The 13,564-nt window shown below is 39.7% G+C and overlaps 1 protein-coding gene across 1 annotated transcript; it reads left to right on the top strand.

Moving 5' to 3' along the window:
• The first annotated feature begins 816 nt into the window (after positions 1 to 816).
• Positions 817 to 8,786, top strand: LOC131234426 (uncharacterized). The gene is made up of 5 exons (XM_058231285.1): positions 817 to 1,649; positions 2,800 to 3,267; positions 3,964 to 4,341; positions 4,433 to 4,500; positions 8,274 to 8,786. Exons 1-5 carry the CDS (start codon positions 1,050 to 1,052, stop codon positions 8,485 to 8,487), a joined length of 1,728 nt encoding a protein of 575 aa, XP_058087268.1. The 5' UTR covers positions 817 to 1,049; the 3' UTR covers positions 8,488 to 8,786.
• Positions 8,787 to 13,564: the final 4,778 nt, after the last annotated feature.

The following is a 13,564-nucleotide window of genomic DNA, read 5'->3' as shown; positions in this document are numbered from 1 at the left end:
GCTTCTGCGGCTCATAAAAAGATTTTGATGGTCGTTAACTACTTTTTCTAGCGTCGTGGTCCACCAAAGATTTGGATGTACTTAATTTTTCGTTTAAGATTCTTAAATGATCTGAGGAAACGGATGGCCGGCGTGGATATGAAAAAAATTTATCAAGGTGGGCCCCATATGCTAAGGGTAACACCAACTAAGGTGTTACCCGGCTAACACTTAATCCGCTCCACTACTGGCATATCCACGTCCTGGTTATCGGACATCCTATGAAAATCTTGGACGCGGATTTCCTGCGAAAGCCTTTCGCAGGAAGTTCCTGCGCAAGGATGCTGGGTGGGGCGCACCGACATGTTTTTGATAAATCCAATCCGTCCATCCGTTTTTCGAGATCATTTAAGGACTTGAGATAAAAAATTAGATGTATATAGAACTAAAATGGGACACACGAGGGGAAACAGTGATCATTCAGTGAGCACCGTTGAAGCATTCGTATGCCCATAAAATTATTGTATCAGTCTATATTTTTGGTTTTTTCACTTAATCCCATTGACAATGACCTTATAAACTGTTTAGATAACATATAAACATCAAGGTGGAGACTGGGAAGATTTCAACGGTAGAAGTTTCTTTCCCTAATTTTCCTTCTCGTGTGATCCACTTGAGTTTTTTTCCGCCTCATTTTTTGTCACTCCACATAAAATAAGATCTCAAAACGGATGGACGGAATGGATTTCTCACATACATTGTACTGGGCCCCACCCAGCATCCTTGCGCAGGAACTTCCTGCGAAAGGGCAGGAAATCCGCGTCCGAAAATCTTTCATAGGAGGCCGTCACATAGTAACCCAAAAACCCTAAACCCACGACTCCACCCCTTTCCAACCCTAAACCCTAAAACCCTTCTTTTCCTTCTTTCAAAACATCTGTAACGTCTCTTTCCAAGCCCCTCTTCCTGCTGTCCCAGGCATTTGCACAAATATCTAACCTGCATTGAGTGAAAGAAGGCAATGCTATTTCATTTCTAAGAAAACCCTGAAATGCTCAGCGGCAGCAGTGATGCAAAAGCTGTGGCGGAGAAGCCCAGGTCCCCTTCTTTGTTCTGTGGGGCCCACTCCCCCACCTTGGCGTTCCCGTAGGGCGAGTACCAAGCTCCATCTTCCTCCTTCCTTTCCCATGCCTGCTTCCCATCTCCGCCCCTCTCCTCCGCCTTTCCGCCGCTGCCTCCCTCTACGGCCTCCCTTGACAGCGGTCAAGCTCTCCCGCTGCGTTGCCTCTCTTGACTGCGGGCCCGCTAGGGCTTGGTTGGTCTCTAAAGATGCGGGGCCCGCCATCCGGTCCGCTTGGTTGCACAGCAGGTCCGACGGGGCATCTTGGGTGGCCGAGGGCCTGAAGAATTCAGGGAAGCACAGTTGCGATGGTAGGCCGGGGGAAGAAGATGGCCTGTCGCCGCTGTCATCCGTTACTGAGGGGAAGCCACTGCCACCTCAGCAGTTGCAGAGGGAGAGGAGACATAAGGGTTCTGGTGGTGGTGCTGCTCTTCCCGGGAATCATCCTGATCTTTTGGCCATTCCGGGTGTGGGCCCGAGGAATCTGAGGAAGCTGGTTGATAAGGGTATTGGTGGTGTTGAAGAGCTCAAGCAACTGTACAAAGACAAAGTAAGCAATTCCATTCCTTTCTCTTTAACTACTGCACTCGTAGACTTCCATTTGCATGATTTCTTGAGGATGTGCTGTTATTCCGCCGACTGGAAAAAAAGATATATGATGGTAGAGCTTTGGGGAGCCCACACGTATGTACCAGTCGGTTTATGCACACGGCTCCACATATGCCAGCGCAGTACATGATGCAATATTCAGTTCATTCATCAGGTGGACCACACCATGTAGATGTGAGTACCAAATAAAAACTGTGGTTCATTCAGTTGGGGTGTGGTGATGTTAGAAATAAGTTGTTGGCTAAGAAAGCTTTGACTGATTTTTTGCAACTGTTCATTTATTCAATTAATTGTGGCCCACTTGAATGGACTGACCTGGTTTTTGGTATTGAGAATCTACATAGTGTGTCCCTTCTGATGGATGGCTTGGGTAGCACACCTGTCCGCCATGCTAGCATATGTAGTGGTGTGTGCATAGCAAGCTCCATGGTGGTATTCCCTTATAATTTGCTTGGATGCAGCTCCCCAGAATGAGAGTGATGTGGAATGAAGCCCAACTTGGCTGCATTTTGCAGAGCAAGCCATCTGGTGCATCCTGCAAGTTGAAAATGGCAGGATGCGCTAGCACACATGTTTGCGGTCTCTAAAGAGAAAACATTGATAAGCTGTGATGAACCTTGGCATACATGTGCCTAAGTCCAAAGAGTTCAAATCATGGGCCCAAAGGTAGATGTGCCGTAATGTGAAAAACACACTGTAGGGATGATCCCAGCTTGTCAACTGGTGGAAATTGATGGACATTTGGAATTCAAATATCAGATGCCCTTTAATTGGAGCCTAGGATCATCCGAGCTAACTGATTTCATGGTTATGTGGAATCTACTTTGGGTCCTATGTGGTTTGGGTAAATGTATGCTGCATATGCAACGGCTTAGTGATATGGCTTATTACACTCTGACATCATATTGAACAACTGCTCGCTCAAATTCAATGGTAGGATGGACACATTATTGTTCTCTTCATGTTTCGTACAGCTTGGCCATTCCAACAAGTGGGCCTAAATTCCAAACAGGTTTTTACCACACATACAGAGATTAGCTTTAGCCTCTACTGGCTATAACTATTTCTAATGAGGCTTTGCTCCTTGGCAGTTTCTTGGAGAGTCTAGTCAGAAGATGGTAGATTTTTTGCAGAGTTCAGTAGGAATTATTCATAAAAATCATGCGGAGAGTATAACGTCTTTCATCAAAGAGAGTGTGGATGAAGAGTTAAAAGAGGAAAGCCCTCACGCTGATGCGAAGCCTGCCCAGAAGAAACGGCTAACGTTCTGCGTAGAGGGAAATATCAGTGTTGGAAAGACTACTTTCCTTCAGAGGATAGCTAATGAAACACTGGAATTACGTGACCTTGTCGAGGTGGTTCCGGAGCCCATTTCCAAGTGGCAGAATGTGGGCCCTGATCACTTCAACATACTCGATGCATTCTATGCAGATCCTCAGAGGTATGCCTATACCTTCCAAAATTATGTGTTTGTAACAAGGGTTATGCAGGAACGAGAATCTGCTGGTGGAGTTAAACCTCTCAGACTGATGGAAAGAAGTGTTTTCAGCGATAGAATGGTGAGCATATAGTTTTGGCAATCTTTGTTCAATGATATGTTGAGATGGGAGTTGGCTTGAGATCATTTCTTTATTTCTGTCTTCGTGTTTTTTTTTTTTCCTGCTTGGATTAAGTTTATTAAAATGTGAGAAATTATGGCGTCATTGTTACCTGGTAAATCTATAGTTTGCTGATGTGCAGGATTTCATAGATGTGGGCCCATGGTTTTGTGATCCAAAATGTTTCTGATGGGTCTACCGTGGATGGGGTTTGAGCTGGGCTGATGGGCAGGATTCCGTACATTTGGGCCCATGTTTGGTGGTTCAAAATGTTGATCATATGGCTCTACTGTGGTTGGGGTATGAGCTGGGAAAATCTCCCAGATTGGAAGATCCCATCACTTTTTGTATAGCGGTGTAAGATTTGAGAGGAAAGAGAAAAGAATGCTCAACTTCAATATTCATCGTAAAAATGGCAACCATATTGAGGGGCTAAGAGGTTCCTAATGTGAGAGATTTCCTAGGCGTCTCCCATGCATGGTGGACCTGTGGCCCATTAGGTCAGTACTTTGGATCACTGTGATGGCCTGACATGTTTGCTATCTTGCACATAATAAAATTTATTTTTGCTGATGAGCAGGACCCTATAAGTCCTCATATAATGTTTGTTCTGCATTTGAGGACCTGGAAGCTGATTTATCATATTACTTGACACAGGTCTTTGTGCGAGCTGTTCATGAAGCAAAATGGATGAATGAAATGGAGATCAGCATCTACGATTCGTGGTTTGATCCTGTTGTTTCGTGCATGCCTGGACTTATACCTGATGGATTTATCTATCTTAGAGCTAGCCCTGATACCTGCCACAAGCGACTGAAGCTTCGTAAGAGAGAGGAAGAGGGTGGTGTAACCCTGGATTATCTGCGTGACTTACATGAAAAGCATGAAAGCTGGTTATTCCCCTTCCAAGGTGGAAATCATGGTGTATTGTCTGTCAGCCAGTTACCCCTCCCTATGGGCACTTCTTTACATCCTGATATAAGGGATCGCGTGTTCTATTTGGAAGGCGACCATATGCATTCAAGCATTCAGAAGGTTTTCTTCCCACACTGATCTTTTCTTGAAACTTTCTTTCACCAAGTTCCCCCATTTATTTTTTGCCGTGGCTGTGTTTATCTGTGACCAGGTTCCTGCTTTGGTTCTGGACTGTGAACCGAACATTGATTTCAGCAAAGACATCGAAGCCAAGCAACAGTAAGATTGCAAACCCACTCTTGTAATGTTGTTACTGGAGCTGCTAACAATTTGGCTAATAGCTTAGCTAAGGACAGTGTTCCAAAATCCAAACCCTCTATCAATTAGCTTCTTATATCTACTGCTTCCATGGATAGTTTTTGTTTCCTCCTTTTGCAATCCTTGGTCCTTACTATAATTTAGTATTCTATCCACCTCCCCACAAAAAAAAAAAAAAGGAAAAGAAGAAGGTAAGATTGCAATATTATCTTCGAGTAGTCTTCATCATCAAATTTCGTGACAAGTTCATATGTTAATCAATGTTGTTATTTTGTGAACATGGCTGTGGTTAATTATTGTGATTTAGTGTGACCGAAATAGACATTTGAACTGCACTTCTTATCCTCTTTTTATACTCATTTTTTGAAGGTTGTAAATTTTTTTTTTGGTTTTGCCATACGTTATTGCATGATGTTGATTCTTCCTTCTTCAGTCGATTACTATTCTTTTTATAGATTGGTAGTGCATGGATATCTATCATCCTTAACATGCCTAAAATGAATATGAGTCAGTTTTCCTTAACCAGTAACCTCATTGAAGATGTCCGGTAACTATCTTCTGTTTTTTTATATTCTTGTTCTTATTTAATGATCTTGCCTATCAGTTTCTCTTGACAATCCAATTAACATGTTTGGCATACTCATGTTAGAGATCAGAGTAGAAGGGATATATGGTTGATTTGTATTTGCGTATCATGTTTAGTTGATATGTTACAGCAATTGCTGTCCTTTGACAATGCTTTCAAGTTCAATATACATAGATGCAGGAAAACAAAGGTGTTGTCCTGCATTTAGCTTAACCACTTGAGGATGAGTGTAGTTGAAATTGGGATGTTGAGATGGATGATTGGCAATAAGAGGAAGGATATAATTAGAAATGAATTCTTCCGAGGGAACTTATGTGTAGCAGCAATAGGTAATAAGGTGGGGTAAGTAGTTTGGCCATGTGCAATGGGACCAAGAATTGCGCCGGTCAAAAGGAGAGAGTTGATTCAAATTGAAGGCTATAAAAGGCAAAGGGAAGGCCCAAAAGGACTTGGGGGCAGGTAGTAAGAAAACCCTTGATGACCTATGGTTTAATTGAGGATATGGTTCTAATAGAGTGGAGTGGCTGAACTGGATTCTTGTAGCCAATCCCAGGTAGTTGGGTTAAGGTTTAGATGAGGATGAGGATGATAATGAGTTGACCTTTCAATTGCAAATTGTTTATCCCTTGTAATAACAATTTTTTTTTTTCTTTCCTCTAATTCTATCAAAAGGGGAGTCGATAAAACAAGAAATCATCAACGTAATGGATGAGGTGCAAAACGTTAACATGAACAGCAAGCTGCTCCTTACCAAGGCTGTTGTTCAAGTTGTTAGTCATTCTAGGAATAAGATTGGAAAAGTTACCACGAGGAGCCCTAAATTTCTAATCCTCTAATCTCATCAACAATATAAAGGAATTTCGTTGATTCTGATTTGTTATTAGATGCCCAATGAATTGCACCACTTTACATCACCTACCTGTAAAATGAACCATGGTAGATTGTCAACCTAATTAGACTCATCTGAGTTGCCACTTCATTAGAGTTGCTGACTTTGGAAATGCTGGAAAAACCAACATTGTGTTGCCTTTATCATCCCTTAAGACAACAATATCCCATCATTCTGTGGATTGCCCTTGGAGCTTGTATCTGAATTATTTTTCTCTGTCTGCGGCAGTGGTGGCAACTGTTTTTTGGTCCCCTCCACTCAATTTCCTTGGTGAAATCCCTTCATTGATCTACTACCCACTAATTCCTTTGACAAAGTTACCTATGAGAAAAGCTTGCTCTTGTTCTTAAATTTATTCCATTTGCTCAATCAGTCTCAGAAAGAGAAATGTTCACGTACAACAGTGTTATGTTAACTTCAACGTACAACATTAAAAAAGAATAAATCTGCTAAGGTGTCCCTTCAGTGTAACTGCTGAGCTGTGAAGATGGCGAGCGATATCATGAAAATAACCAGGAGAAAAAAATTGAGCAATTTGCTCAATGGACCCCACACATACGTCAACTTGGACCATCCTGGTTTACCTCGTCTTTATGATGCGTCCCACAATTTGTATGTGTAGATGTTATAAACAAGTGACATGTTGGCAGGCAAGAATGTGTTGCAAACTTGCATGTTAAAGTTCCCATACGTGTGAACATTTCTCCACAAATTTATTTTTTTAAAATTTTCTTTGTATAATCTTGTCATTGTAATTATTCCATGTGACAGCGAAAGGGAGCAAGCACCATAATTTCCTCTGACTATATAGATCTGAAAACAGCCTTTCAACTCTGTAACTGACCAAGGAAAAAGCCCATGCAATATTGAGGAAAAAATTTGTCGGGAGACCATGAAGAGTGGACATTTGGAAGTGATTTGAGGAATTTCATAAAAAGCAAGGTTGATAGAAAGCTTTGATAGAAAGCAAGTGACATGTTGGCAGGCAAGAATGTGTTGCAAACTTGCATGTTAAAGTTCCCATACATGTGAACATTTCTCCACATTTTTATTTTTTTAAATTTTATTTTAAAATTTTTGTATAATCTTGTCATTGTAATGATTCCATGTGACAGCGAAAGGGAGCAAGCTCCATAATTTCCTCTGACTTGAATAGATCTGAAAACAGCCTGTCAACTCTGTAACTGACCAAGGAAAAAGCCCATGCAATATTGAGGAAAAAATTTGTTGGGAGACCATCAAGAGTGGACATTTGGAAGTGATTCGAGGAATTTCATAAAAACCAAGGTTGATAGAAAGCTTTGTATTTTGTATTTTGTATTTTTGGAATGGTAATGATACTTCTAATAGAAACACCATTAAAAAAAAGGAAACGAACAAACAAATAAACAAAACCTTCAAAAAAATCATAGGAAACCAAAAAAGAAAGATGAACAATTCAGAAATAAAACAAGCAACAGGGATTATGATCTCTCATTCGTACACATAATTCCCAGACTCCAAACCCTGTAGAACAACAAATATTCTCTATTAAAAAAAAGAAGAAGAAGAAAAAAGAAAAAGAAGCCTTAATACCCTACTCAAGCACTTTTTCCTTTTGCTCTAAAGAAAACCTCATCTTGCGTTTTGACCTGTAAATGAAAGTCTCACCATAACCTTTACAAAAAATAAAAATAAAAAATGAAAGTCTCACCATATAGAAATAATGAATCATGTTTGGTGCCCACCATGGTGTGTATATATGCCTTCAAACCCATTCATTAGGTGTGCCGCTAGGATGAAGAGACACCAAAAAAATCAGGCTGCTCGTAAACTGAGGTGGGCACACCACTTGAATTTGGAGATTTTGGGCATGTTTTACATGTATGTCTGAAATTAGATCTCTTGTTCAAATGAGGGTTGTTTTCTCTAATTATCACTAGAGAGTAGAGAGGCTAGCCAAAGTGGTGGTGACAACAGGGTCACTAAAAATTGGCTCATTCTTGCCTCTAGATTGTGATGTATTTTCTTTCCTTTTTGTTTTATAGATAAAAGTCCTCACCTTTCAAAAAAAAGAAAAGAAAGAAAGATAGGAAGAAAGAAAGAAAGAAAGAAAAAGAAAAAATAATACTTTAAATGTGACTCTATCTTCAGATTCAGGCATGGTGTGTAGCTCTGCAATCACTAGTATTTGAATTCTTTTTTTCTTATTTGCCTTTTAGTTTTGTATCATTGTACCGCACCTTGTTGAAAGTAACTCGATGTGCTTGTTTTGTGAAGGTATGCTCGACAAGTGGCTGAGTTTTTTGAGTTTGTGAAGAAAAAGAAAGAGGTCCCATCTCCAAATGCTAGTGATGATCAGAAAGGTTCAAGCCAACAGATACTGATGCCCCATAAGAGTGGAATGTGGGTCCCTGGAGGGAATCATTTCCCTGAATCGGCACTGAAATCTCTGGATTTCAGACGAGCTATGTCATCGTTCTTGTCCAGTTAGCTGCCTTTCTTAAGGTGCCTGGTTCTCTTTTCATTTCTGGGTGATGCTTTGTTTTGCCCTTCTATGTAAAAATGTCTCTGGTTCATACAGAGTTAGTTTGTCTTCTCTCTCTTTCTTTTCTTTTCTTTTCTTTTCTTTTTTTTTTTTTTTTTTTTTCTGTGGGTTTAGAAGACAGGTGTAGGGTAATCAGATGTTGGTGTCCCCTGAACTCTCTCACCACATCACTAATGTATGCACTGATGTGTTCTTTCTATCTATTAAAACAGCCATGTTTCTTTCCAGTTAAAGGCGGAACTTGATTTGATGCAGAGCCAAAGAGGTGTAACAATTATGGAAAATGCCAACAAATAATTCATTGGCCTTGCAACTCTGACCGTCCTGCAGAAATGACTTGGGGGGATTGTAGCTTTCTTCCTTGTCGTCAATCTCATATTTTCTGTATGAAACTCTTCAATTACTAATTTGTCCGCATTGCAGGTGGGTGAGCTGAAGAATCCTGTTAGCTTTTGCAAATCTATTCGTGGTGGTATGTTTGGGTGTCTCAAAATAGCAGGTCATGAGATTGATGTCTGCCGGGAACTGCATCAAACAGAGCCCAAACGAGCAGATTCATTATTTTAGCCTGGGTTTGGTTAAAAACATGGTGTTGAGGGTCAAGACATTTTCTTTTAGGAACAATCACCTTAGTTTTATCAGAAGGGAGGAAGAGAAATCCTCCCAAAGAATTACAAGCTAGACAAAGGCAGGAAGAAAAAGGATTAAACAGAGTCAGGAAATGGCATCCTACTTAGCTTTTCTAAACGCCTCAGCAGGGCTATGCTGGCGATTTTCGAAGCGTCTGTTGTTGTGCATGGCCCAAATAGACCATAACACCTTTTGGAGCCAACCCCACCCCATGCCATGCTAAGATCACATCATATACCAGCATCGTGCACATTTTTGGAGTGTTTGAGGCAGATCTTATTTCGTCTGGGAAACACGTGGGTATTCTGTTTTCCAGCGGAGTTCCCTCTAGCAAAACTCTGGAATTCAAAATGCAAGTGTTCAATTAAAGAAATTTCTTTGCACCTGTTTGGTTCAGGTGTTCAAATTTCAACCGGAGGCCCTGTTTGGTAGATGCCTTGAAACTGATTTAATCACGTCTTTATTAACAGTAATTCTGCATTGGAGATATTGATCTTTAATACACAATCCCTTATAGGGCGCTGCTATCAGTTTCAGAAGATTTTGCCTGCAAATAATTTTTAGGAGGCCATCTTAAGATTTGAATAAATGTTGGAGGGATTTCCAGTATGGATGAAGGTTTCTGTGTGTGTGTGTGTGTGTGTGTGTGTGTGTGTATTGGTCAATGTCTAAAAGCCTCTAGTGCCTACTCTCTCCACAATTCTCAAGTGACGACCTTCAGTTTCTCAGTATCTCTCAATGTAGGATGTTATTTATTAGAGATCATTCTTCCCCTCTCAACATACGGCACTGACAACTAGTGCTGCAACTTGGGTTCGGGTACCCAACCCTAGTGTAGGTTGGGTTGCCGAGGTTGTTGGGTTAGACCTGCATTGAAAAATGTCAGCCTGATTTGAATTTGGGTTGAGCAAATTCGGCCTGGGTTGGGTCGGGCTTGGAAAAATCACAACTTTGGATCAGGTGGGGTTGGGTTCGGCAAGTGTAGAGGACTTTGGGTTGGGCACCTCGGGTTGGGTTTGGGCTTTGGGTTCTCGCAAGGTGAGGTTGGGCTTGGCCTTTGGCTGACCTTCAACCTGGCTTGATCCACCTTAGTTGCACCCCATACTGTTAACAATAACACATTATATATTAGAGATCAAGATCTCCCATACCTAAGTACTGGCAACTATAACGAGATGAATTTATTTTTAGGCGTCTGTCAAGCAGGTCCTAAGAGTTTTTCAAGTGGTGGGCCCACAGGTTTCTCTTTGGGCTTTCCTCTCCAACAAATGGCCTCTCAACTAGTGTCCCTCTTTAGCAGATATATTGTAGGATATTCTCTTTTCATGTGCTTGTGAAGAATAATAGTCATGTAGTCTGCTGACATGTAAGACTCCCTGCGATGGGGCTGATGTGTAACGATCCATTACTGTTCTATTTTGGCTACTCTGGGTGATGGCCCAAAATTCCCCTAGGTTGGAACATCCCAACCTTGAATAATCATAGCACTGTATTGCAATGAACATGGACTTATGTTATCTTTCACAAATGACTATTTTTGGGGCGTTGATCTAAGGGCAACGATCTGACATTATGGGGGGTTTTAGGGTATCCCATTCGCATGGGGCCAATGAGGTGAAATGGTATGGTCGCCTAATGATGGAGGCCCAAATATTCCAAATCTTATGCAGATGATACTGGTAACGGGTGGTGAGAGATCCAGAATCCATTTCGTTGCCATAAAAAACCAGTGCCGTCTTGAGAAGAAGGAACAAAAAAAAAAAACTTAAATATTTGGTTGACTTAGTGCTAGGACATTATACCTACATAGGGCTTTCTACCTAAAGAGACCCCGTTGCGATTGCTGAAACATCATCAGTTTTCAAATACTTATTTTTTGGATTTATTATTAAACCCAAGGTCTACTTTAACTAGGTAATTAATCAATCTTTTAAAATCTTTTTTTTAGACCTCTGACCGCTTTTGAAAAAAGTTACGGACAAAAATGCCCTCTGCTCATTAAAAAAAATCTAATATACCTTCAATACCTTCTTCTTCTTAGAAAATAAAAAGAAAATGAAAATAAAAATATCAAATAAATAAATAAATAAAACTTATCTTCTTTTCATTCTTCTTTTTCTTCTCCTCTTTTTTTCTTTCTTGAAAGAATGATAAATAAATAAATAAGAATACTAATAAACAGAAAAAAAAAAAATCTTAATCTTCTTAAATAAAAAGAGAATGAAATTTAGAAAAAAATGTACCAACAATAACCTCTATAATGTACCAACAATGACTCCTGTAATGTACTAACAGTGACCCCTATAATGTACCAACAACGACCACACTGCGGGAGTTATTGTTGGTACAATTTTTACTTTATTTATATATAGAAGAAGATTAAGAATGTTTTTTAATTATTTATTTTTTAATTTATTTGTAATTTTTTTCTTTTAGAAAAAGGAGGAAGAAGAACAAGAAGAAGAAGGTAAGTTGGTTGTTTAATTGATATTTTTATTTTCATTCTCGTTTTATTCTCTATTTTTTTTCTTAAAAAAGAAAATTAAGAATGTTTTTTCTTTTTCCATTTATTATTTATTAATCTATATTCAAACAGCAATATTAACAAAGCTAGATTACCACAATTGTAGTACGAGTCATGTACATAAGAACCGCATGGCTTGTCATCAGGGTCCTTCATCTATTAAGCGTCGTCACTTAATGTCTAAAATCATTAATTTCATAGGTATTGGCAATTGCCCAATACATAAATCAATAAGGTAATGGGTCATCACCCAAAATCACGGATGACAAGCTTGTTACCTCCATCGATGCTCAAGACTCACTGTAAGGCTTGCCCACTTACATAGGTCAGACATCACACATACATGATGTCTCATACCACCATGCCTTGTCCATGAGTTGTAATGAGTAGTTTGCTTAAACACAGATACAACGGCTATGGATGGTGACTATATATCAATGGTAATCATGGTATTTTGGATTCCATGGGATGATCGACAACATCCACATAATATTGATTGTCGACTAATTGGATGGATAGAGTGAACATCAGCTAGACTGGCCTTGGGTGTAAAGTAGCCCACAAGTAACCCAAGCTAGAGTCGTTTAACTGTGTTCCACCTCGAACAAATCTATGACAAATAAACCTAATGAAGGCTGTCTATATTTTTAAATGTTTTCAAATACTAATTTAAAACAATGTAAATTCATAACATCCTAAATATAGTAACAAACTCAAAATACATCATTTTCTCACAAATCTCACTTAAGCATATAATCAAATACTTGATGCGCCAAATGAACAATTTCTTATTTTCACATAATCAAGCATAGATGAATACCAAATTCATATAACCCAAGAAGCATGTTATCAAATTAATACGCATGGCATATGAATCACATCCATATAATAATTCTAACATTTGAATACATATAATTTCAATCAAAACACAAAATTCACCAACTAAAACCATGAAGAGCTAATAAAAAGCTAACTTAAGAAAATAGTCCTCACTTGTAAATATGATTCTAAATTCCATTGGCATCTAAGGTTTCGGATTCGAGAGAAACCCTAATTCTTACATGAATTCCAAAACCTAAGAAAACCTAGAATTTCATGTTTCTAACTCGAACCATCCTGCAGGATACCTTAGTGCAGTCCAATTCCCACAACAAGGGGACGGGAATTTCGTTCCTGCGCAAGGATGGTGGGTGGGACCCACCACTATGTTTGTGAGAAATCCACTCCATCCATCCATTATGTGAGCTCATTTCATGGAATGCGACAGAAAATCAGGACACCATTTGAGGCTGTGAAAGCCATTCACTTTACGTGAAAGCCATTTGCAACTACACAGTCATGAAAGCCATTCACGGAAGGGGTAGTCCACATCCGGTGGGTCCCACTATTATGCATTAAAAAAATCTACTCTGACTATCAAGTAAATGCCTTAGTTTTAGGCCCATGGTTGAAAAACTAAACCCAACCATGATTCAAATGGACCATAAGAATGGAAATAGTACCATAAGAATGGAAATAGTACGAGGGTAACACTTACCCTCCAAATTGTTTAACTAGTTATGGGCCGCATGTATCATGGATGGGCCTGATTTTTAAGTCGCTGACCTGAATTTGTGTCATCTAATGGTTTGGTTGAATGACAAATAAACATTACAATGGGCCTTAGGAAGTTTTTAATGGTGGGTGTTCAACCACCTATGTTTCCTGTGGTGTGGTCCACTTGAGATGTGGATGTGGTTCATTTTTGGGTCAATGCCCTAAAATGAGTGGGCAATATGGATGGACGGAGTGGATATATAACACATACATCAAGATGGTCCGGATCATAGCCTAACTAAACCCGGTGTTTCAAGGACGCAATGATGATAG

This window comes from Magnolia sinica, chromosome 19 (assembly GCF_029962835.1).
Source record: "Magnolia sinica isolate HGM2019 chromosome 19, MsV1, whole genome shotgun sequence".
NCBI classification, from domain to species: Eukaryota; Viridiplantae; Streptophyta; class Magnoliopsida; order Magnoliales; family Magnoliaceae; genus Magnolia; species Magnolia sinica.
This window is presented reverse-complemented; position numbering and strand designations above follow the sequence as displayed.